The 27,196-nt window shown below is 39.5% G+C and overlaps 1 protein-coding gene across 2 annotated transcripts in view; it reads left to right on the plus strand.

Moving 5' to 3' along the window:
* Nucleotides 1-1,767: 1,767 nt before the first annotated feature.
* NF1 (neurofibromin 1) overlaps nucleotides 1,768-27,196 on the plus strand; it is a 237,669-nt gene continuing 212,240 nt past the window's right edge. For both annotated transcript variants that reach the window (XM_008147785.3, XM_008147786.3), the window contains exon 1: nucleotides 1,768-1,901. In XM_008147785.3, coding sequence (XP_008146007.1) covers nucleotides 1,842-1,901 — 60 coding nt within the window. In that variant the 5' untranslated portion in view covers nucleotides 1,768-1,841. The remainder of the gene's footprint in view (nucleotides 1,902-27,196) is intronic.

Consider the following 27,196-nt stretch of genomic DNA (forward strand, 5'->3'; position numbering starts at 1 on the left):
TTTTAAAACATGCAATGCCTGACTATTTAGTCAGGGGCACTGACCTCTTTTCCCTTGGATTGTCAAATTTAAAAAAATGACAACAGCCAACACAACACTATCCATCTGGTGTGAATGAATCAAAATTCTTCCTATTTTTTTTTGTCAGGTCAGCACAAAATATATTGAGATGAAAAAGGTTGAAAATTGCTATTCTAGTGGAATGAAATGTTAATTAATTTAATATATATTTTGGACAATCACCAGCCAGCAGAGATTGGACACTTCTCTCATGGACATATCTATATGTACATGGGCTGTTGGCTTTGTGGATTTTCTGTGGTCAAATTAAAATTCTAGTTTTGCTCTGCCTTTTCACTCAGTATCCTTCTATGTGGGCTAACTAGCTACTAATTAGTATGTGTTCAGAATGTGTAAACTCGTTTTAACATTAGCCTTAGAGGAAGATAAACTTAAAAATAACTCATTCCAAAGTTCATGTTGGATATAGATAGGTCATCCATTGTCTTGAATGTAATCCTTTTCCTGGAAAACCATTGTGACCAATTCCACATGGAGTAATTTCAATTCTGGTATCAGGGGCACAGGGAACACCTTTGTTTCGGGAGAGCCACTGTCTGTTTCTATTGTCTTTGGAGTCAAACCACCTGGGTTTGCATCCTTACTCTGCCACCTATCAACTCTGTGACCACTGGCAAATCATGGGACCTCTTGTGGCCTAACCTCATCAGTTAGATGAGGTTGATATCTGTTGGAAAGTCTCATTGAAAGATTTAAATGAGATGATGAATGTACCTGGAAGCCCTTAACTCCTTTTTGAGGGTGGTGAAACTTGAATCTTTCTAGTATCAACCATGTAAAAGTGTTATTAACTTGGGTGCGCTTCAGCCTAACAGAGGAAGTTTGCATTTGGATTCCGGAGTTTTGAGTACTTTGCCATTAGGTCTAGCATTGACATTAAAAAAAAAAAAAAAAATCACTGATTCTCTCTGGGCCTTGTTTCTATTTCTCATAGTAGCTACGAAGGACCTGGAAACCTGAGGTTGTGTCTTAACTTTTGTGAGAGCTTAAGGCAGAGAGGGGCTCAGCACAGCCTCCCCACATCAGAAGCAGAGGTCTGCACGCGCGGAGAAATGTTAGCCTCAGGGCGCCCGAACTTCCAACACGGGGAGCAATCCAAACCCGGAGGCCGGCGGGGGAGGGGGAGCCTGGTGTGGCTTTGGGGACGGAAGCGGATGCGCCCGGGTCAGCTCAGACTTTCTCCGGCTGAACCCTGGGCGAGAGTGTAGGTGAGCCCGGCGGCGGTCGGGGCCGCGCGCCTCCGGGCCGGGAGGAGTCCGGTGACGTCACCTCCAGGAGGACTCGCTTTTTCATTAATGAAACCGGCCGGCGCGGGCGCATGCGCGACAGGCCCCCCTCCCTCCCGCTTCCCCCCTCCCCTTTCCCAGCCGCGCTCTCAATCTCGAGCTCGCCGCTGCTCCCTCTCCCCGACTGTGGAAAGGATCCCACTTCCGGTGGGGTGTCATGGCGGCGTCTCGGGCTGTGATGGCTGTGGGGAGACGGCGCTAGTGGGGAGAGCGACCAGGAGGCCCCCTCCCCTCCCCGGGTCCCCCTCCCCCGCCCCCCTCCCCCCGGCCTCCTCGCCGACGCCCCCTTCCCCTCTCCCCCTCCCGGCTCGGCGCGGGCCCCCCATCCCCACCCCCGTGGGAACGTTCGGAGCCCGCACTCTTCAGCCCCTCTCCTCGCCGCTCCCCTCCCCTCAGCCCCCGCTCCCCGCCCTCTTCCCGGGCCTGGGCGCCGGCCGCCCCGTCCCTCCGCCGCCCCCCGGCCGCGGGGAGGACATGGCCGCGCACAGGCCGGTGGAATGGGTCCAGGCCGTGGTCAACCGCTTCGACGAGCAGGTAACGGGCCCGCGGCGGCGGGAGGTGGGCGCCGGGTGGGGGTGGGGACCGAGCGGGCGGGGGGAGGAAGGAGCCGCCGCCTCCCCCGCGGCCACCTCGGGCTCCGGAGGAAAGGAAGGGGGATCCGTGGGGTGGCCTAGGGGGAAGTGCGGGGACGAAGGGCGCCGCGGGGAGCTCGGGCTCCCTTCCCTCCGGAGCCGGGGAGTGGGCCTTTCCCCTGACCTCCCCTCGGACCCTCCATCCCGATTATCCCAGCCCATCCGCTCGCCAGTGAGGATGAGTGACCTGGGGGCGCTTTCTGGGACTCTCCATCTGGATTTAATCATTCCCCCCCTTACTTTTTTTTTCTTTTTCTTTGAACGGAGGTGGGTCACATTGAGGGGTTTCCTCTTCCCTTCAGTGGACCTCCTAACTGGGGGTGAGCAACTGAAGGCACCCCAAGGCCCGGCGTGTGTACCCCCTGGAGGAGGACGATAACACCCCACCCCTCCCCCAGTTCCTTCAGCTTCCTCTCTTGGAGGGGGAAGAGTGGAAGAAAGCAGGGAGAGCACAGGTTTTCTCACTTTCTGCTCCACCGTCTCAGCCTGCCCCTGGAGCTCCAAGTGCACACACAGTGCACGGTTTCTGATGCCCACACGGGCGTCCCCCCATATCCTCCTGAGACAAGACTGGCTTTTACATTGCTGTTTGCACTGTAAATCATGGTCCTTGATCCCTCCTGCTTCTGAAACGTTTTTCCCGTTCCTCCTTCCTTGGTAATTGCAGTCTCTCCCTTTATTTTTGCCAGCGGTCTGAGGATGTGAATATTGCTTTTCTTGCGTGAGCTTCTTGGGGAGTAAGGGGAGAAGGGTGTAAGGAAAGTGGGGAAACTGCCGCTGAGCCACTTGACAACAGAGAGCAAAGACAGCTGGGATGTGCTCCTAGAGCCCGTCCTTCTGCTAGTGTTGTGTTATTGTTTTTAACTCTCACCTCTTGGTTGACAAGAGCACTTTCATTGAGAATATGTGGGATGGAAAAAAAAATTTTTTTTTCATAGCTTGGGGAGGTGCCTTTTTATTTCCGAGCTTCACACAGTCAACCCTAGGGCTGATCAGAATGAATGCACACGCAGCCTCTTGTCAATGGGGATTAGTTGAACTTGGTGTTGCTGTAGGTAGTTGGGGATGGTTTAAAGGGATGCGTTTTTTTGCAGCTGCAGTTCTACCGCGGGCTTTCTGTGATGAGGGAACTGTTTAAGATCGAATCAGTCTATTTTGTCATAAAACTGATTGTGGGAGCTGAATGAATGGTGGCTTCCACTTTTATTTGATCCGTAAACATTTCGTTACAGGACTTATAGTGTTTCTGACCCACCTAAAAGATACTTGGGAATAGGCAGAGGGATTGAGAAGAAATTTGAGAAGAAACTACATAGATAAACTAGAATTACAAAGCTGTCAGAGACTTGAAGGAATTGTTTCACCCATCCCTTTTGCTTCCAGACCAAAAAGCATCTAAACCAACTGCACTACTAATCTATTGGAGGAAGCAAAATGTTGCCGCATATATTGGGTATTATTGGCAGAGCATTAGATTTAAAACTTGATCGAAAAGACTTTCTCTGTGTAATTTTTTAAAAGGCACATAGAAGAACCCCAAAGCTGAACCTTGTACACAGCAGAATCTGGATTCGGGAATTTGAAGGATTCATACCACAGTTGTTCCTAATTCTTTTTTAATTAAAAATTTGTCTCCAATTTGTAAACTTTATTTCTTTACTTCTTACCTGTTGATCTCTAGGCTTATATGTCACATAAGAAAAATATAGTTTTCTAAATTTCAGAAGAGGAATGATTCTCATTATATGGTCAGTAATGCAAGAAAATGTTTTCTTCTTTTTGTCCCCAGTGTTGAAAGACCTTAGGCTTTGTTGTTTGCTTTGTTGTGAATATTGTGGAATCAAACTCATCACCATCTGTTTAAAGTTCAGGACATAGTTTTAAACAGAAGCATTTTTTATATATTCCTTATGTTGTAATTAAGAGAAAGATACATAGGACAACTTTATTTCTCATATTTTTCTCTTACAAGGTTAAAGCCCACTCACTTTGAGATGCAAAAGTATAAGGGTTTTCAGTGTTTACTATAAGGTACCTACATACATTAATTTATAATAGAAGTAATAAATATTTAATTCAAATTGGAGTTTACCTTGAGTTGAGAAAGAGAAAACTCAGGCAGAGAGAGGTTAAATGACTGACTTCCCAAGGTCAGGTAGCAGACCTTGATAACAAGAGCCTCAATATGAAAAGTATTGAATGCTGGACAATCAGGGATATTTTTTCTAATTATCCCGTAGGATTAAAAAAATAATGCATTAAGTATAGTTAGGAGAGAAGAGTTTACACTTAAAAATATTATTAATTTTTTATTTTTATATTGATTTCAGAGAAGAAAGGAGAGGGAGAGACAGAAACATCAATGATGAGAGAGAATCATTGATCGGCTGCCTCCTGTATACCCCACACTGGGGATTGAGCCCCCAACCCGGGCATGTGCACTGACTGGAATAGGGCCGTGACCTCCTGGTTCATAGGTCAACGCTTAACCATTGAGCCATGCCAGTCTGGCAAGAGTTTACATTTTTACTGAGGGGAGGAAAAAGCTCTGCATATAGTGAGAATTATTTGTATAAGAGTCTTAAACGTTTCAAGTATTTCTAAAAGTTTTACATTTTGGATCTATTGTATAGACTTTGTTTCGTTGGGTTCAGAGGGAGTCAAATTGCTTCCTTTTATTATAGCTGAAGACACAGAGTATATACTGAGCTAATGAGTATGTGCAAGTCTAAAGATGGCAACTCTGTTTATGTTTGAATTGGTATTTTGGTTGGCCTTGGAATACTTGGTGATGATTAAAGCAGAAATGTATTCCTAGCCACTGTATTATTGTATTATTTAAAACATATTTATGTTGATTTCAGAGAGAGAGAGGGAGAGAGAGACACACACACACATCAATGATGAGAGAATCATTGATCAGCTGTCTCCTGCATGTCCCTTACTGGGGATCGAGCCACAACCAGGGAATCGGAACTGCATGTCCCTGACTGGGAACTATGACCTCCTGGTTCATAGGTTGGTGCTCAACCACTGAGCCACATTGGCCAGGCTGTATTATTGTATTCTGGTGGGCATTGCTCAGCACCTTGGCTAAAAGAAGTGGTAGTGTCTCACCTTGACATTTTGAGCTCAAGTCCTTGTTTCCAGGTGTGTAAAATAAAATTTCTGTAACCTGCTGGGAATGCACCTACACCTAATATTTATGGTCTAAGTTGAACCATTCTTAACCAGTTTTAAAAGTGATTATCTCCTTGATTAGGGAAATGGCAGTTGCAAAGGTGGACAGCCAGAAAGCTGAATGTATCAGTTTTATCCTCAACCTGCCTTTATGGTATTCAACAGTAAGTTTCTAAGTTGAAATAGGCAAATTTTAGGTATGTATTTTTAAATTGTGGCTCATTAGCTTGGGTACTTAACAATATAGTTGCCCCACCAGTCTCTGTGGAGCTTTGATTCTGAAAGGGAGCAAAGGAAAACAGGTTTTATATGAAGGTTTTGTTTTGTTTTTAAGAAATTAAAGAAGTACCCCCGAATGATGTGTGTTATAAATATGTTCTTTTAAGCACTTATATTTTCCATATCTCATCAAGTAAAAACAGTATATAAAAAACCTCCAAAACATAACATAACAGAGAATAAACTTTTTTTATTTGTTATAATAGCATATTAGTAGTTGTAAATTGAATGCTAATTGGAATATTCTTTGAATATGTGGTGTAAAATTCACAGTATAAAATGATTGGCAAATGCCTTTGAAGTTACAAGCCACATGTTAATTGGCCAAATAGATAGATTTGTAAAACTTTGAAGCAGTTTTGGATTAAAAAAAAAAATCTCCTAGTCTTGTTCTTAAAGCCTGGCCTGCCATATATATAAGGCCTTATAAAGTAGTTGAAAATGAATACTCTTTTGGCAAAAGGTATTATATGGTAAGAAAAAATGCTTATTCTTTATTTTGGAACTCATCTTTAAAAAAAAAATTTCTTCCAACTGGTCCTCAATTAGTTCTCTGTGCACCCTCGTTCCCCAGTCCCTTTATCTAGCATCTAATTCAGTCTTTCCCTGTGATCTTTCTCTTCACCTTCAAACTTACTAAGATTTCTTTTCTCTTAATTAAACATTTGGTTGGTCCTATGACTTTCTCTGGTTCAATCTTTTCCTTCCTTTTGTTGCCAGATACCTGCTGCCTCTACTGTTTATCTGCCCATTTCCTTTATAACTCTCTGAAAACTAGTTTCTCCCTCTGCTTTTCTTCTGGATTGCTGTTTTCTTGAAAGTGATTCCTTCTGGCAAACAGTGGTTTTTGCTGAATTGTAATGCCACTGTGGTGTTCCATTACGCCTGGAAACCAATTTCCCCTAATTCCCAAGACAATACTGTCTTGTATGTGGCTTGCAGATCTTCATATATCGATGTTCTCGTTGATTCTTGGGCAGATGTATTTTCTCTGTCATACTATGTTGCCTATCACTGAATGGGGGTTTCTAAACGGGAGTCTGCGTTTTGCTCTGCTTTTTCCTTGCCTCTGTCCTAAGTCTCTGGATCCTAGATGTCCTCATCTGTTGGAAAAGAATTGTCTAGAAAAATCTCTAAGGTTTTCTTTCTAGTTTAAATATTCAATGATTTTTAATATTTTAACAGCATCTCCCTGAGCCACATCAGTCAGTCTGTTGGGAGCTGACCCCACTTAATTTACCAGGCTATTTCTCATTATGCTTCAGCATGCACCTATGTTCCAGGCAGGCTAGCTCAGTCTCTTCTGCTTATTTCTGCTTCTCAGCCTTCATTTATGCCGACCCCTGAATGCTTTCATTCCTCCTTTGTGATTTTCTATTTCCTGTCTTTCCTTCAGTGGGCAGTTCAAACTTCATTTTCCCCCAGAAGTCTTCTTGCACTGAACTCACTGCAATCTCACTTCTTGGTGTGCTTGTCACCTGGGGTTCTGCAGAACCACCCGGTAAGGTTTCTTCCCTCAGGAGAGTTGGTTGAACACAGTTTAGCATTGTTTTCTTTTCTCTTATCTTTTTATCAAATAGAGTGTAAACTTTCTGAAAAGCAAGAAGCTTCTATTAGAACTCTTAGAGTCTCTCCAGCCCCCAGCACACTTATGAGCATACAGTGAGTCATTCATTGATGGAGTGTTTTTCATACGATTCCTGGTTGAAAGGTAGACTGGCTAAAATAAGTAATTTTGGCTTTGTTATATTTATTAAATAACCAGATTTTAATTTAGTTTTTATAATGGCCTAAGTCTTATAAGTTAAGTGGTATTTTAACTCAAAGGAGGAACTTATACATATTTATATGTCCTCCCCCAGAGCTAACATGTTTTTTGAATGAAGTTTCACTCTGATTATCTTTGAGATCTTGGATTTGTCACTTATTTTTAGTGATAAGTCTCTATATAAGGATATTTTTTTACAGTGGTCTGATAGGATAATGAAAGTGAAATACTTGGAAAAATTTTAAATTACTCAATGTAAGATTTATACTTTTTTTTTTTTTTTTTACTAAATAAGTGAGACTGTCTTCAGATATTCCCCTGTTATGTACCTTGGCTGATATATACTTTAGCATTCACTGACATACTTGGGTAACATATCATGGTAACAGATCCTTATGTAACATATTGTGGATGTCCATAATCTATCTGTTTTCATTTAATTTGTGACATATGTATTATATAATATGGGTCTTTAAGCTTAGGAAGTGTAATAGAAATTGTCTTAAGGTGTTCTGTGAATTGGGTCAGCAGTTGTTACATTAGATTTTAAATATGCCTATACTTTTTATTTGACTTTTTGACCAATAAGAAATTAGATTCTAAAATCTACATTATTGTTGTTGTTGTTATTATTATTATTATTATTATTGTGTTTAGCATGATAATTTTGTCCTTACAGGAAAGGTTAGTGATATAATAAGTAATCATGCCTTATTTTTGCATCTTTGTTCTTTACTCAGATTGCTATGGGGCTTTTTTGTTTTAGCCTTTCAAATTTGGTGTTATGAGACTCTATTGTTGCATTATAACAACGTGCTTTTAAGGGTGAGCAGTGTATTTATTAAAAATGTGTTTTGCACATGTGTTCTTTAGGCCTCAATCTGTTCTTCATTGGGGGTTCTGTGTGTATCTGTGTGTGTATAAGACAAGAGACAAGAGGTATAGGAAGGCTAATTTTTTTTAAAGGAAGTTTAAGGAGGAAAGCATTGTATAGAAGACGTAGAAGGGGAGGTTTGTGGTCAGCTTAAACTGTTAAAAGGCTTAGAATCAATATTGAAGTAGAATATGGGCATCTTAAGGTCTTTCTTTGCAGATAATTGACTTGTAGTTATAAAAGCATTGGCCATTTCATCTGACATCTTTTAGAATACCCCATTTTTTTGGGGGTGGAGAGAGAAAGATGAGACAAAGTTTGTTTTGACCTTGAAGAATAGAAGAGTTAAAGTGTTTTATATTGTGGTGACTGTTAATTAAGTTTAAGGTTTCAGTAACTTGTACATTACTCTGTCATACTTTATGTTAGAACCTTCAGTAAACAGAGCACTCTCAGGTTGTGGAATATAAATAAATAACTGAAATTGATAGTGCAGTCATTAAAGTTTCTTTAGGTGAATGCATATTTGACCACTTCAAGTGTTATGTGCCTGTGATACATAGTTATGTTCTTTGGTTCTCTGAGTATGGCTTTTGAGCCTTGAGCTTCTGTTGAGATAAGAAAGTCCCATGCTAATATGGAATCCCATCCAATTATAATGAAGAATTGGAATTATCCTCTAAAATTTTACATATTCTTACTATAAATGGTACTAATTACTTTGCAGTAGCAGTAACTTGAGGTGCAAACTTCCAGATTGCATATGTTCTTTAAACCACAGCCTGTCAGTCTTTTGGGTTTAGCTTAGTGTTGTCACTACAGCCTATAAGCTGTTGCTTGCCCTTACTTATATTTTATAGCTTTGAGTGTCTTACCCTATTGAATTTCAGAGAACTTAACTTTTTTTTTTTTTTAATGAAATTCTCCCCTCCCTCTACTTCATATCCCCCAGCAGGCTGCTGTAACTAGTGCAAGAGACATGAAGTTAATTTAATACATAGAGGAACTTTTAGAAATTTATCTAAAGGACTTTTATTTAGCTTATTATTAATCATAGTTTTATACCCAGATAATGACCTTGTGGGTAATTGTGGCTCATAACAGCCTTAAGTGAGGGCATGACAGAATAGCTCTTACCACCTAGGTTTGTGATGGCAGTATACTGGATAGTAAGAGCTTTTGACTGTGCACCATTCAATGTGGTCTTGGACAAGTTAGTTAACCTCTCTGAACTTCAGTTTTCTATGTCTTCATCTGTAAAATGGGGGTAATTCTTGCCCTACTCACATCATGGGCTTATTTAGTATCTTAGGTACGAATCTTTTACTTGAAAGGAAGCTGTCAAATTAGTCATAAAAAATTATTGCCATGATTATCATCCTGTGCAGTATTTTTTCTATTGATTATTGTTATTTCTACTCTGCATGAGAAAAAAATAGAGAGGCAAAATAATTTGTTTACAATCATATGACATGTAAATAATTGAGTTTAAACTAGAACGTGGGTGTCAGTCCTTAGAGCAGTAACTTTTTAATAGAGCTTTACAAAGAAATCTAAATTTTCTGACAGTATAAATATGTAAATTGAGGAATATGTTTTTGATTCTTCACTTAAAGATGAGATGAGAGTATCTGGAAATCTTTTTGGATTGGTCATGTGTTAGACATAGAAATGAGTTTTGAACATTATATCTTTGATTTCATTATTTATCATTCTTTTCACCTTATCAAAGCTTCTCGGATTGTTAGAGGAAGTTGTAACATTTTCCCCTTTTATTTAGTTTTATAACATTACATTTGTGAAGAGAGTTGAATCCTGAAGGTGAGACAATAAAATCTTGAGAACACCAGTAGGAATGTACAATTATAAATATGAGATTATATATTTATTTCATTATTTTATCTTGGCATTTCAGAGTCCACAGTTGTAAAGTTGGTTTTCATACTCTAAGAACATTCCACTTAGGATTGGATTAAAATTGAGGCAACTTTTAAAGTTTTGGTAGTACTCAGTGCCTTGTCCTGTTGGATTCCTGGGCATTTGTTTTTCTTTTCCTTCCAAATCATTCATCTAGAATTTTGGAATATCTCCCCAACTCTCTTGTCTTTACCAGTGCCTTTTACTTCTGTCCCAGATCAGGCCTGGGAAATGTTTTGTCTTTATGCTCCAGGCAGGTCTCCTTCCTTTTGGACTAAGGGGGGGAAAAAGAAGCATTTTTGTATTTCCTGTTATGTTTCAGTTTTTGGCTTTTAATAACTGAATTTTCAGTTGGGAATGGAAGAGATAGATTTTGTTTTGGTCAACTTTTGGCAACAGAGATCAATGAAGATCTGTGCTCTGGTTACTACCCTGACAAACTACCTTTGCAATGTTAAATAAATCTCTTAAATTTTGAGTTATTTCCTTATCTATAAAACAGGAGAAATATGATCGGACAGTTCAAAACTTTTATGAGTCTTACTAGAGGCCTGGTGCACGAATTCGTGCATGGGTGGGGTCCCTAGGCCTGGCTGGCGATCAGGGCTGATTGGGGCCATCTTGCCCAGTCCCTATCGGGGCCGGGCTGATCAGGGCCTGCCGGCTGTGGGGAGGGATGAAGGAAGGGACCGCATAAGGTTGGCCAGCTGGCTGGGGAGTGGTACTGGCCTGGGGGAGGGACCGCGGGAGGTTGGCCAGCCATGGGAGGTTGGCTGTGGGAGTGCACTGACCACCAGAGGGCAGCTCTTACATTGAGCGTCTGCCCCCTGGAGGTCAATGCACGTCATAGTGACTGGTTGACTGGTCGTTCTGGTCATTTGGTCGTAATGGTCACTTAGGCTTTTATATATATAGATAATGAATAGATTTTTGTTTTATTTATATATTTATTTATTAATATACAATAGGTCCGATGCACGAAATTCGTGCAAGAGTAGGCCTTCCTTCCCCCAGCTGCCAGCAGTGGCTTCCCTCTGGCACCTGGGACCCGGGCTTCCCTTGCAGCCCTGGCTTTGTCCAGAAGGACCTCTGGTCTAATTAGCATATTACGCTTTTATTATTATAGATTTTTATTGATTTCCGAGAGGAAAGGGAGAGAAAGAGGTAGATAGAAACCTCGATGAGAAAGAATCATTGATCAGCTGCCTCCTGCATACTCCCTAGTGGAGATCAAGCCCGCAACCTGGGCACGTGCCCTTGACTGGAATCGAACCCGGGACCCTTCCGCAGGCTGAAACTATCCACTGAGCCAAACCAGCTAGGGCAAGAAAGAAGGGATTTGATTCTTAATAGCTGTTGGAGTAAATAAGAGTCGGCCGTTCAAGGACACTTAGCAGTATTGAGCAGTGTTAAAGACACATCTGAATTTGGAGACCATATCTTTGTTATGGTCAAAGTCACTAGAATTGAGGAGATCAAGGAAGGTTGAGGACCAGGGTTTGAATAGGTGCTCCACCTTGACATTGAAATCACCTAGATTAGGGTTGCTAGGTTTAGCAAATAGAAATATAGGATGCCCTGTTAAATGTGAATTTTAGATAAACAATGAATAAATATTTAGTGTAAGTATTTCCCAAATATTGCATGGGATATCTTACACTAAAAAAATTACTCATGTTTGATTTAATTGGGAGTTACGTATTTTATCAGGCAACATTAACCTAGATGATACCCAGATGGTGGTAGATGGTGAGGTAGAGGAGAAACTGAGCCAAGAGACAAATTATTTAGATGATGGGGGGAAATATCTAGAAAGTTGGTAGGTGACTATGACAAGCTTTGTTAGTTATTAGCACCACATGAGTCATGATCCTTAAGGAAGAGGAGGAAGAGTGGAAAAGTGGGATTTGGCCTCCTCGAGTCTCTTATTCATTGTTCCTAATTCTGTCCTCTATAACTCTTCGGAATAAGTTTGTCCTTTTACTTTAAAAATATTTGAAGACAGCCTTCACCATTGTGGCTCAGTTGGTTGAGCATCATCCCGTGCACCAAAAGGGTGCCTGTTCAATTCCTGCTCAGGACACATGCCTGGGTTGAAGACTCCATCCCTGGTGGGGGCTTGCAGGAGGCATCTGATCGATGTTGTGCTCTCACATCGATGTTTCTCTTTCTCCCTCTCTTTTTCTCTCTAAACATCAATAAAAATATTTTTTAAAAATTGAAGACAAATCTTAAGTACTGCATAGGTTGTTCCTCCTTCCCCCCTGAAAAATGTCATACATTCGACTATTTCTTATAGCACATAATTTTAAGACATCTCACCATTCTGGTTGTTTGCCTCTTGGTGCAATGGTGGTCAGTACTCAGGCATACCATTTTTCATTTTTTCTCTCAATATTTTTGATATGAGGGTGTTATGTGACACTTGAAAAAAAGGCTTAAAAATGCTGAGCTTCAGGTACTCTGTATTTTTGGTGTTCATCTGATTACCAGTACAGTAAACCAATCAAATAATATTAATTGGCATATATGTGCATGTTTTTTTTGTAAGTTTTATTATAAAAAAATTCAAACGTATGCAAAAGTAGAGAATTGATTGTAAATGAATCCCCATGTACCTGTTACCCAGCTTCTATTCAGCTTTATTTCATTTGTACGCCTACCCATTTTCTGCCCAGCACCTCTCCATTATTGTGAAGCAGTTCCAGTTATCATTTCATTTCAGCATGACTTTTTTCCTATCCATTTTCTTTAAAATTTTTTTAAATATACATTTTTATTGATTTCAGAGAGGAAGGGAAAGGGAGACAGAGAAACATTAATGATGAGAGAGAATCATTGCACACCTCCTACTGGGGATTGACGCTGCAACCCAGGCATGTGCCTTGACTGGAATCAAACCCGGGACCCTTCAGTCCACAGGATGACACTCTATCCACTGAACCAAACCAGCTAGGGCTCTTTTTTGATTTTTAAAAAATTTTTCAATTACAGTTTACATTCAATATTATTTTGTACTTTACAGAGTGGTCGCCTGCTGCTTCAGGTACTCACCTGGCCCCATACATAGTTATAATAATATTGTTGACTATATTCCCAATGCTGTAAGCTACATCTCTGTGATTATTCTGTAACTACCAGTTTGTACTGCTTAATTCACCTTTTTCACCCAGCATCCCAACCACCCTCCCCTGTCGCCCCCCCCCCTCCCACAACTGTCAGTCAGTTCTCTGTATCTATGAGTTTGTTTCTATTTTGTTCATTAGATTCCACATATAAGTGAAATCATATGATATTTGTCTTTCTCTTTCTAATTTATTTAACACTTAGCATAATGCCCTCTAGGTCCATCCACAGCATGACTTATTCTTAACTCATGCTGACTTTAAGAGCTGTGTGATATGAAAACAATACTCAATTAGGAATCAGAAGACTTGAGTTTGAGTCTTCTGAAAGAAGACTAATTTTCTGAAAGAAAAAGAAGAATGAGTTAACCTGGTCAAGGCCAGGTATCTGAGCCTTAGATTCCTAATATTTTGAAGAGTGTGTGTGGTGGTTGGGAGGGGACATAACACTATCTGCTCGTTTTCATAGAGCTTGTGTGAGTCAAAGATAGGTAATATATGTGAAGGTACTTTATGTAAACTCTAAACTTAAAGCGAAAGCATTTTACACAGGTAAGATTTCATCATTGTTAGTAGATGCTCCTTTCATAAGTACTTAAAAGTTATCTGCATAGTAACCAGTCTTAAAATTACCTGGATGTTGACATTAAATTAAGTCCATAGTCCTTAAATCACCTTTCCCCTTTACCTACCCCTGTGTTTTGACAATTGGGGCAACATTTTATCATGCCTGCTGTGGCACCTTTCTATTTTTCATGACTTCTCAAAGTTCACTGACAGCATTTCTCTTATCTAAATTTTCATCTGTACCTTTGGAATAGTTCATGTAGACTTGAATTCAAATACAGCAGGCGGGAGCTTTAAGCTTTATCTAAGGGTTCGGATGGCTCTCAGCAGTGTTCTTTTCAAATTTGAAGATTATTTTGTCTTCTGCTAAAACAATTAGAAATAAAATTGAATCAAGTAATTCTGCTTTTAATCTCCTGTTGGTATTATACCAAATACTCTAACTAGTGGTTTGTAACCTTCCTCTTCTTCTTAATATAGTTTTAAAAGCCTTTAAATATTTATTTTAACATATTATCTTTAATGTTTTCAGTTATTCTGAACTCTTAACTATTTTTATACTCTTCTTTCAATTTGTCCATTGTATATAGCGTATGTTCTGTCTTAAATGCCCTTATATATACTGACCTCTGGGGGAGGGGGAGGAGGAACAACTGGTACAGGCACATTAGTTTCTTTAGATATGTCAGCTTTACCAGATCGCTTAAGATTTTTAGTACAGATTTCCTGGACCCACAAAACATCTATGTATTCTAAAGGCATGGAAAATGGGTTGTAGTTTTAAAAATCTCCCCAGATCATCTATATATATAAAAGGCTAATATGCAAAGTGTCCTTTCGGGAGTTCGACCGGGAGACTGGGAGTTCGATTGCTCGCTATGACGTGTGCTGACCACCAGGGGGCGGTGTGACATGAAGGAAAGCCCCGGCTGGCAGCCAGGGAAGGGAGACCCTGGCAGGCAGCTAGCAGCTGGGGAAGGGAGGTCCTGGTTGGCAGTCGGAAGGCTCCGATCAGCCCTGATCACCGGCCAGGCCTAGGGACTCTACCCGTGCACAAATTTTGTGCACTGGTCCTCTAGTTGCGGGCACATTCTCAGTAGGGGGTGTGCAGAAAGCTGGGTTTGTGAATCACTGCTGTATGACATGCAGGGAGACTTTAGTTTCTGGGTAGTATTTAGTAGATCACAGCACAGTCATCTATACTACTCTGACAAATAGAAAAAACTGGATGAACTTTTAAGATCATATTTTAAAAAGTATTGGAGGACTGTAGAAATAATGAGGACTAGATGAATTAAAATTCCAGAGATAGAAGAGCCCTTTGTTAGGAGAGAAGCAGATTGCTGACATTTGTTGATTTTGGAAACAGACTAAAGAAAAAGGATGAACCAGAGGTGAACTGAGTCTTACTAAAACTGCAGTATAGCTCCCACACAGTTCAATTCCTGAGTGGATTGAAATGATCAAACTCTCTCATCCCTTTTGCCTAATAGAATAAATGGAGAACTCGCACTGGGAAGATACATTCTGGAGTTTCTGAAGTTCTTTCATGTATAATATCTAGAATACAATGAACAATTTCTGAAAATTTGAAAAAGTGAAAAACTATGACCCATAATCAAGAATAGACATAAACTATAGAAGTAGACCCACAGATAAATTGAAGTTAGCTGACAAAGACTTTAATATGCTAAAGGAAAAACATGAAATGATGGACAAAATGGATGGAAAATTGAAGAATTTCTATACAGAATTGAAATCCATAGAAAGGAATAAAAAACACAACCTTGATTGCTTATGGTCTTTTACTTATATGTTAATTAGCAGGACCTCATTTCACTTCTTGCATTGTTCTTCGTTGTCTAAAAAAAAAAGTGGGGCTGAAACCGGTTTGGCTCAGTGGATAGAGCGTCGGTCTGCGGACTGAAAGGTCCCAGGTTCGATTCTGGTCAAGGGCGTGTACATTGGTTGCGGGCACATCCCCAGTAGGAGGTGTGTAGGAGGCAGCTGGTCGATGTTTCTCTCTCATCGATGTTTCTAGCTCTCTATCCCTCTCCCTTCCTCTCTGTAAAAAAATCAATAAAATATATTTTAAAAAAAGTGGGAAAACAGGTCAATTGAATGTACACTATTTAAATTCCATGAGAGCAGGATTATGTCTGTCTTGTTCACTGCTTTACTCCAAGGGCTCAGTATAGTGCCTGACATTAAAAACAACAAACCTACAACAACAAAAACACACAGTATCTGAGATTAATTATACATTGGATGGATTTAATAGCAGATTATACACAACAGAAGTCAAGATTAAATAATTTGCCCTAACCGGTTTGGCTCAGTGGATAGAGCGTAGGCCTGCGGACTGAAGGGTCCCAGGTTCGATTCCGGTCAAGGGCATGTACCTTGGTTGCGGGCACATTCTCAGTAGGGGGTGTGCAGGAGGCAGCTGATCGATGTTTCTCTCTCATCGATGTTTCTGACTCTCTATCCCTCTCCCTTCCTCTCTGTAAAAAATCAATAAAATATATAAAAAAAGATTAAATAATTTGTAGATAAGTCAATAAAAAATATCCAATATGCAGCACAGTAAGAAAAAAAGAATGGAAACGGTGCAAGAGAACCTAAGAGATATGTAGAACACCAAAAAGTTAAATAATGGATAATTGGAGACTCAGACGTATAGAAGGGAGATTAGTGTGGAAGAAAATATTTGAAGTAATAGTATTAACCTTTTGCACTCGGATGTCGAGTGTGACTCGACACGGTTAGCATTAGAATAAAGGAATCGAGAAAAAAGCAAGCGAGTGCAAAGGGTTAAGATGTTTTCCCAAACTGATGAAAGACATTAACCCACAGATTCAAGTAGTGTAGCAAAGCCTAAGCAGGATAAATATAAAGAAAAGTACACTTATGCTCTGTTAATTGAACTTTTGAAACTAGAGACAAAGAGAAACTCTGAAAAGCAACAGAAGGAAACAAAAGATGCATTATTTTAAAAGTAACAATAATATAACTGATGACTGACTTTTGAACACAATGGTGGAAACTAGGAAATAATGGAAAGACATTTTAAAGTGTTGAAAGGAAAAACTGCCATGTTAAAATTCTATTTCCAGCAGAAATATCCTTCAGAAATAAAGACGTTTTTAGACAAAAGCTGAGAGTTAATCATCAGCAGGCCTGCTCTAAAAGAATGACCAATGGGAGTTCTTTAGACGGAAGGGAAATGTCTCAAGTGGAAGGGTAAAATTAAAGGCAAAAATGAAGAGCACACAATTGGCTATGAATAAATGTATACCCAAGATGAATAATTATACAAAAACATTGCCTCTTTTTCCTCCCTGCTCTTAGGAATTTTATTTTTTATTCTAGGATAATAGAATTTCTACAGCTTTATTAAGGTAAACTTGCCATACAGTAAATAAACTGCACACATTTTAAATGGACAATTTGATGAGTTTTTATATACTTACAAGCCTGTGATAACATCACTACAATGAAGATAATGAACCTAACACCCAAAAACGTTTCCTCCAGCTCCCATAACTCATTCCTATATTTATCCTATCCCTAGGAGCTGTTTTGCTCAGTCTGTATATCACAATTTGTTTCTTTCATTTACCTGTTGATAGATATTGGGGTTGCTCCAAGTTTTTAGCTATTACAAATCTGTTGTGAAGATTCATGTACATGACTGTGTGGATATATACTTTCTCTGAAGTAAATACAAAGGAATGGAATGGCGGGGTCATATCGTGGATGTATGTTTAACTTTTTTTTTTTTTTATTGGAACTTAGGTGCATTTATTCCTTTACAAATCATTACAAAAACAAGTCTGGGGTAGTCATTGGCCCCAAACCCCTACCCCAGTGTGCTGCTGGCCTCCTCCTCTACCTGACCCCTCTCACTCCACAGCCCTTTCCAGGAAGCTCTTTAATCTTCCCTTACAGGCTCCGAAGAGCAGGGGTTAAACTCATCTCACTAAAACCCAATAAAGTGCCTAATGTAGAGTGAGGGGACGACCCAATGTGTCCTGTTGCTATCAGAGGCCCCCAGACTCGGGAGAGTTTGTACAAAAGTAACCCTCAGGTTTCTAGGAGGAGGTGGGAAAATGAACGCCAGACCCCTGGGGAACTGAGACCCTCAGTGAAGGGTGGTGACTGGAGGGGTCATCTCAGGGGGGACAGACCTGAGGTGGTCAGTTGGTAGAGGTGGGAAAAGCTCTCAGACTCCACATAGAACCTGACACAGGCAGAAGGGTGCCTGGAGAGGGGGCAAGGGCTTTGTCCAAGGCCACTCAGGGCAGAGCTAAGACCAGGATTCTGGCCTCCCTCCTCTGGGACACTTCCCTCCCTTGGGACACCTCCCTCCCCCAATCCCACAAATAGCCTGCCCAGTGCAACTTCTCTTTTGGGCTTTGGGAAGTGAAGGAGCAACAAAAAGTTCCCAGCTCCTGAGGACAGGACCCCACTGTCCTAGACAATAAGGAGTAATTTAGGGTCCATCCTGGGGATGAGTCAAGTCCTCATTTCTCCAGGGGAGCCAAGAACTTAGATCTGTGCTCCTTAGGCTCCCCAAGTCCCTGCAAAGGATCCCTATTTTAACTTTTTAAGAAGCTGCAGTCATTGTTTTCCAAGTGATTATAATATTTTACAGTAGTAAAATTTTAATTATAGCCATCCTAGTGGGTATGGAGTGGTATATCATTATGGTTTTGATTTGCATTTCCCTAATAACTAATATATTAAGCGTCTTTCCATGTGCTTATCTACCATCTGAATATTTTCTTTGGTAAAGTGTCTATTCAAATCTTTGCCCATAAAATTTTTTGATTTATTTTTACTGTTAAGTTTTGAGAATTTACAATATATGCTGAATACAAGTCTTTTATGAGATGTGATTTCAAATATTTTCTCCCAGTTTCTAGCTTTTTTCTTCTCAAAGTCTTTTGAAAGCAGATGTTCTTAATTTTGCTGAAGACCACTTTATCAGTTTTTCTTTAAAAAAAGAAAATGTTGATAGTATATCTAAGAAACCATTGTCTAACACAAAACCACAGGATTTTTCTTGTATGTTTTTTTCTAGAAATTTTATTTTAGTTTTTACAACTTAGGTCTATGACTAATTTTTAGTTAATTTTTGTACTTAGTGAGATTCTATGTTTATTGTTTTTGGCAGTTCACATAGCCTTGATTATTATTATAGCTTTATAGTAAATCTGAAATCAGATATTGTAAATTCTCCAACTTTGTTCTTTCTCAAGATTGTTTTAGTAAGTGTAGATCCTTTGCATATCCATGAGTTTGGAATCAGTTTGTCTATTTCTATTTCAGTAAAAAAGCCTATTTTGTGAGGGGTTGTATTAAACCCGAGATTAGTTTTGGGAGGATTACCACTTTAACAGATACTATTTTTTAATTTTAGTTTCTGATTATTGCTAATATATAGAAATACATTGAGTTTTGCTTATCGATCTTGTTTGCTTTTAATGAGGCCATAAGGTTTTTGTTTTGTTTATATTTTTATTGATTTCAGAGAGGAAGGGAGAGGGAAGAGAGAGATGCAGACATCAGTGATGAGAAGAGAATCACTGATCGGCTGCATCCTGCACGCCCCCAACTGGGGATCGAGCCCACAACCCAGGCATGTGCCCTTGACTGGAAACGAACCTGGGACCCCTCAGTCCGCAAACTCATTAGTCAACAGAGCCAAATATCAACAGTACAACGATTGAAATTTCTTTTGAGAGCCGAAAACCGACTTCTGCGCATGGGCCACGAAGTTTCAATCGCACTGTATGTGCGCGCCCGCACATGGTATTTTGTGGAAGAGCCACACTCAAGGGGCCAAAGAGCCGCATGTGGCTCGCGAGCCACAGTTTGCCGACTACTGCACTAAGTCAAACCAGCCAGGGATTGTTGTTTGTTTTTAACAACAATTTTGATTGTATATCACAGAAGTCAGCTAACATTTGACAGTCTAATTCTCTGCTTGACTTCTAGAAACTAGAATACATGTAAGGGTTCTTTCTGTTATTAGACTGTAAAGAAAAATTCAGCTGGAGTGATGCTGATGGGAACAAGAAGCAAACAGGAAAAATCATGTCCTTTGTCCCTTCTCCAGTCTTACAATACCTTGGTGTACCCTCGGCAGAGCCTAATAACAAGGAGCCTGCTGGCAAAGGAGAAATGTAGTTTGCACGGTAGCCCCACCACCAGAAAACAAAGTACAGAAGGATAGATGTGGAGATGAGAGACCGCAACTTAGCAGTTGGCATAGTCTACCCCTTTGGCTACTTAGCAGCCATACATGTCTTTATACAGATATTTGATCTTGTGTACAAACTGCAAACACTCTATACTTTTATCTAAGAAAATGAAAGTCTTTTTTGTAAAAATGAAGATGTCCTTAGTCTCTTCCCAAAATGAGGAGCCAAGGTCCAATATTCATTGTATCCATCTCTGGGTGACAGTCACACATTCATTTCTAGGCTATGCTAATTATGCCTCAAATTCATAGTCTCTGAATATCTTGCTACCTAAAGACTTAGTTACAGAGTTAACCTTTACTAATAAAATGTGTATACTATATTGAGAAGACAGAAGAAATTGGTTTGTACACTCACATACAATATTCTGTAGTAAGCAAAGAAGAAAATATGTATAACTACTATAGACCTTGCTTCAGTTAACTAGTTGAGAGATTGTAGTTCATCTTTATAACTACACTAGTGGCCTGGTGCACGAATTCGTGCATGGAGGGGGGGGATTCCCTCAGCCCAGCCTTCACCCTCTCCAATTGGGGACATCCCTCTTGCAATCTGGGACTGCTGGCTCCTAACGGCTCACCTGCCTGCCTGCCTGCCTGATCTCCCCTAACTGCCTCTGCCTGCCTACCTGATTGCCCCAAACCCCTCTGCCTGCCTGCCTGATCGCCCCTAACTGCCTCTGCCTGCCTACCTGATCGCCCCTAACTGCCCTCCCCTGCTGGCCTGATCTTGCCCTCAACTGTCCTCCCTTGCCAGCCTGATCTCGCCCCCAACTGCCCTCCCCTGCCGGCCTGATCTTGCCCCCAACTGCCCTCCCCTGCCGGCCAATTTGGTTCTGTTTGGTCGGTTTCTATGCCAGTCAGCGTCAAAAGCTCCACCTCCTAGGCAACCATTGGCTCCTCACAGTTCACCCACATTTGGTACTGATTGGTCAGTTTCTATGCCAGTCAGTGTCTCCGGGCCTATCTCCAGGCCTGATCAGAGAGGCGGGGCTGATCAGCAGCCCCTGCAGAGGCCCGGAGAGAAACAGAGGCACAGTTGCTGGCGAAGCCCGGAGAGAAAGAAAGAGGCAGTGGCTGATCAACAGCTGCCATGGAGGCTGTGGATCAGACCCTGCCTCTCTCTCTGGGCCTGATCCACAGCCCCCTCGGCAGTCAGTGCTGGGTCGCTGCACCTGCACTGGCGGCACTGACTGCAGGACTGAATTCCGGTGTTTAGTTGAGCTTTTGGTTGGTCGTAACGGACTCTGGGTGTTTATATATTAGGATTCTTCTGCCCATTCCATGTTCTCTTTTACCCTCATCAGAACCTTAGCTGGTGGGGTAACCCAAACCTTCATTACTGAAGAATATGAATCCTAAGTGGTCCTGCTTTGTGTTTTTCTTTCTGTTAACATTTTCTATTACACATGTATAAGAGATATTTCAGATAATCCTCAGGGTTATAGGCAGGGTCTTCCCTGTCCTCTTTATGTAGCAGTATCTGGTATCTCCTATGTAAGTTACCCATATGAATTATATCAGTCAGATGACCCCCTTCTTTGCCTGTCGATTTATTGCAGTGGTTTGCAACTGAGAGTAGTTTTGCCTCCTAGGGAACATGGCAATGTCCAGAGTATTTTAGGTAGAGGGCAGCATCCTGTAATGCACAGAATGGCCCGCAATAGCAAAGAATTATCCAGTTCAAAATGTCAGTAGTGCTGAGGTTTAAAATGTTAATTTAATGGTACAGTGATCATGAAACAGTATCAACTTCTAATTTAATGGACTGTGGTGAAATCATTCTTTTATTGGGAACCAAGACCTCAAAACCAACAGATAGCAAAGCTGTAGGGCACTGGAAGCAAAAATTATGCTAATGGGTTTTTTAGGGATAATGAGAGAAACCACTTCTATTTACACCACTTGATTCTCAGACACATCTATTCTGGCTTTGGAGAAAACAATGTATACTGGTTATTGATTCAAAGGATATACTTGAGGATTTGGTCTCTAGTAGCATTGTAACCAAGTTTTAAGCAGGCCATTCTATTATTATGTTAGATTAGATGCCTCCGGGTGATAGGGTATGTGGTAAGATCAGTGAATTCCAAGGTCCATAGTCCATTCCTGCACTTCTTGTGCTGTAAAATGAGATTTTTAAAAATTTGCTTGAAGGAGGACTGTTGGCTCAAATATCTAATTTTACCTTAGATTCTTTTTAAAATTTTAAAAAATATATGTTTTTATTGATTTCAGAGAGAGGCAGGGAGAGGAGAGAGAGAAAGAAACAGTGATGAGAGAGAATTGTTGATTGGCTGTCTCCTGCAGCCCCCCTACTGGGCTTGGAGCCTGCAACCCAGGCATGTGCCCTGACTGGGAACTGAACCATGACCTCCTGTTTCATGGGTCGTCGCTCAACCACTGAGCCATACCAGCCAGGCTTCCTTATGTTCTTAAATTGTTGCTTACTTATGGACCGGAGAGCATTTCCACCTCTGTAATTTCATTTGCATATTAGTTTTCAGATAAGTTGAAGATTAATGTATTATGCAAAGTGTGTATTTTGTAACATCAACTTTTTTTTTCCTCATTGACTATAAGAGAATCATTTTTACATAGGGAGGAAATGGTTAAAAGTAGACAATAGTGGGTCATCTCAATATGAACTCTATAGGACTCAACCCTAGAGCTAAATTTCTGTAGGCTTTATCTTCTTTGTGATGAGTCCAAGTTTAGTTTGAGCTGTATCTTTCTTTTTTTTAATGAATGCAATTCTTTCATTCAGCCTCTTGTAACAAATGGCCATTAGTACATGACCAAGTAGCTCAGGCTTAGTTGCAAACTAAGCACAGTGGCAGGTGCTTGAACTGTGTTACATGAAAAGCCTCTTCCTTCCCTGTGATGAGTTTGGGATTGTTTTAAATACCATGCTACAACTAGCACATAGAATCTTTGCCATTCACAAACTGTTTTCTCAGCCTTAGGAAGGAGTAAGCCTGGATTGGGATCTTCACTGATTGTGCTGACTTCTGCAGTTTTTAATTAAGATTTACAATTTGTGAATTGTGCTAGAATATTTAATTGTTAATATGTTCTTAAAAATTTGAATCCCAGAGGTAAACAGCAGACATGCAGCTTCGGCTTTTTGGACTCTACTGTTTGGATATTTGTTTTCATTTTTAGCATCAACTGCATTATTTTTTTCACGTAACTAGAAAAGGGTGATTTAGAAATTTGATTGATTTTTTTTTTAAAGAATTGTGTTAGGAAAATAATTTTCACAATTGAATGTGACTTAAAATGTTAGCTAAAATGATGACCGCCTAAAATGGGGGCAAATTGTTTTGGTAGGTAAACACTACCTTGGAGTTCTGGGGCTGCCAGTGTCACTTATGTACTTTTAAAGTTTTGAATAATTTAAAACTGACAGAAAACTTGCAATAATAGTATAAAAGCCCCTCATAGCCTTTAAAAAAAAAATCCTCTCTGGAGGATATGTTTATTGATTTTAGAGGGGGGGGCAAGAAGGAGAGAGAGAGAGAGAGAGAGAGCGAGAGCGAGAGCGAGAGCGCGCGAGCGCGCGAGCGCGAGGGGCAGCAATTCATTGCCTTCCATACACACCCTGACGGGATCAAACCTGCAACCTAGGTATGTGCCCTGCTGAGAATTGAGAATCGAACCTGCAACCTTTTGGTGTACAGGATGATGCTCCAACCAACTGAGCCACCCAGCCAGGGCAGCCCCTCATATTCTTTATCCAGATTTACTAATTATTTATATTTTGCTCCATTTGTTCGATGTTTTATTATTTGTTCTCTCTCACTTTCCCTTCATCTCCCTTCCTTTCCCTTTATGTCCCTTTCTCCTTACCCCCACGTGTTTGTACATGGATTTTTTAAAAATTCTTTATTGTTTAAAGTATTACATATATCTCCTTTCCCCCCATTGACCTGTCCCTGGCCACTCCCACCCCCTGGAGGAGGTTTTTGACAGTAAGTTGTAGGCATCATGTTTCTTCACTCCTAAATACTTCAGCGTACCTTAAGATTAAAGAAGGACCTCCCTTACTTAACTAGAGTACAATGATTAAAGTCAGGACATTTAATATGGAACAATACTATTCTTTTTAATACACGGTCCATATTCAAAGTTCATCAGTATCATTATCGAAATAGTTCACATACTTTAAAAATCTATTTTGTTTTTTACCCACTTCCTGTGTTTTATTTCAATAGTGATTTTTGAAGTGGCATTTTTAAATTATTTTTTTCTCCTCTGGGTTTCATATGTAGGAATGAACCAGTATTCAACATTGTAAACTCTATGTAAATTACATACTATGTTTCTCATGCTTAGGCATGTGTATCTGAAGTCTGAGTTGGTGTGCTAGGCTCTAACATTTAAGCATATTTTGGCAGTCTTTTTGGAATATGATTTACTTAAATTTATTTCAGAAAAAGATTTTTTAAATTTAAACAAATATGGCTGTATTATGCAATAGAATGCAAAATTTGCATCTCTTTTGAAGATTAAAAAAACATGAGACTTAAGTCATTTATTTGTCAATAACTGGGAGTCAGAATCAGACCAAATTGCCTTAAGATAGAGGAAATACCTTTTACATTAGGCTGGTGAAATCTAGGGATTTGGTTGTTGTTTGTGTGTGTGTGTGTGTGTTGTGTTGTGTGTGTGTGTGTGTGTTTTTAAATATATTTTATTGATTTTTTACAGAGAGGAAGAGAGGGGGATAGAGAGTTAGAAACATCGATGAGAGAAAAACATCGATCAGCTGCCTCTTGCACACAACCAAGGTACATGCCCTTGACCGGAATCGAACCTGGGACCCTTGAGTCCGCAGGCCGACGCTCTATCCACTGAGCCAAACCGGTTTTGGCTGTGTGTGTGTGTTTTTTTTAACATTAATGTTGAAGTTCTTGGATCAAGAGTTTTAGGGAAAATCACAGTTTTAAAATAAAAATAAAGCATTGTAATTATGTTCATATTAGTGAGAGGAATGATACTATATGCAGTATTTCATCCAAGTATCTTTGTCCAGCTCAGTTTAGTATAGATCAACTTCTGTAGATACATTTTTATTTCTATTAAATTAGAAAATCATAACTTGTGATTATTGGTTGTCAGGAGTAGCAGGAAGTGTTTAACAGCTTTGGATATTTGTATTGAGTGTGAACTGAAATATTATGGAGATATTTTTCACTGGCAACCACTTTTAATGCCTTGTCAGATGCTAAATTGATGTATATTTTAAAAGCAAGAGCTGGAAGGTTGAATGCACCCGCTTGAGAGATAGTGGCAAATACCAAGTGGCAAGGTTTTTCTTTGCTCTTCCAAAATTTGCTCTTTCTCTCTCTGTGGGTATATGTTAGGGAGGGAAAGAGGGAGAATATTTCCATATATTTCTTTTGGGAGAGGATATATATTTTTAAATTATAAATCTTCTAATTTGCAAAAGATCATAGTGATAGTTGAAGCTCTCTTTGTTCTCTTCCCTGATCCAATTCTCTCCTGTCTCGTGCTTATTTTATGGACATTTACATGTGTCCTGTCCTGTTTTATACTTTTATTACACATGTATGTGTCCATAAAATAATTATAGTTTAACCTTTTACATAAAAAGTATACTGTAAATATTCTCTATACTTGCTTTTTAAAACCTATCACATTTTTAGATTTGATCCTTGTTTATACATGCGCACTTAATTGATTCAGTTTAACTCCATGTATAATACTCCATTGTATAAGTGTCAGTTTATCTATTTCTACTGTAGAATAACACTTAGTTTCCGGGTTTGCTTATCTTCCTCCCCTCCCCTATTTTTTACAGTGTGTCAGGAAGCATATATTTGCATGTATTCTCTAGTAGTTTTTATCTATGACTTACAATGTGTTTTAAAACTGAAACATACAAAAATATATAAAACATGTTTGTACAGCTTATAGTTTAAAAATAATACTTTGAACACTTGTCAATCCAAATTCAGATTAAGAAGTAAAATGTTACCAATTCCTTGGAAACCCCTGTATGGTCTAAATCACATTCCTTTTCTTATTATTCCCTCACCACTACCTTGAATTGTATTTAAAAATTTCTCTTTTTCTCTCCAAACAAACAAAAAAAAGTATGGTTTTGTTTGCCTGTTTTTTATCTTTATATAATGGAGTAATACTGAAAATATTTTTCTGATTTATTTTATAAACATCAGGCTTTGTTTTTTTATGTCATCCATGGTGTTGTATGTAGTATATTCAACTTGATTGCTATGGAGTATTTCATTATATGAATATACCAGTTTATTTATACATGTTATGAATGATGAGCAGTTGGACTGTTTCTAGTTTTTTGCTATTACTAACAATGCTGCTTATGAACATTCTTATACATGTCTCTTGTGCATGTACAGGACTTTAGAGTATATATCCTGGAGAAGAAGAAGGATATGGGCTTTTTCAGCTTTATTAGGTAATGCCAAATTGTTTTGTTTTTTAAAGTGATCATACCAGTTGACACTCCCACCAGCAATGTATAAATGTTTCTGTTGCTCTGCGTCCTTGCCAATGCTTGGTATTGTCTGTCTTTTTAATTTTTAGCTATCTGATGGGTAAGAAATGGTATATCATTGTAATTTGAATCTGTATTTCTTTGGCTACCATTGAGGTTCAGCTTCTTTTCAGATATTCATGAACTGTTTGTTTCTTATTCTGTGAAATATCTACATATATCTATATCTCTGTCTATTTCTCTATCTCTATATATGTATTTGCTCATTTTTCTACTTGGCTTGTTTAACTTTTTCTGATTGATTCATAGTAATTTCTGTATGGTTTATGTTTTATTGTTGATATTTGCATGTATTGCAAATATCCTTTCCATTTGATTGGATTTTTGACTCTCTTATGTATCTTTTAGTGATTGAAGTTCTTAATTTTAATGTTGCTGAATTATCAGAATTTTAGTATTTGTGTTTTTTTTTTAGTTTTGGTGTTTGTCATTTCCTTCCTTTGATGTCATTAAAATATTTCCCTATTATTTTCGAAAAGATTTTTTTTTAAGCTTTCACTTTTACACTGAAGTCTCTAATGCACATGGACTTTCTTTTGTGTAAGGATCCACTTTTATTTTTTTCCATGTGATAACAAGTAACTGATTGTTCCAGCCTGTTTATTGAGTAGTCCATTCTTCTCCCTGTGATCTGCAGTGCTTGCTCAGTTGAAAATT

The sequence above is a fragment of the Eptesicus fuscus genome, chromosome 20 (assembly GCF_027574615.1).
Source record: "Eptesicus fuscus isolate TK198812 chromosome 20, DD_ASM_mEF_20220401, whole genome shotgun sequence".
Classification (NCBI taxonomy): Eukaryota; Metazoa; Chordata; class Mammalia; order Chiroptera; family Vespertilionidae; genus Eptesicus; species Eptesicus fuscus.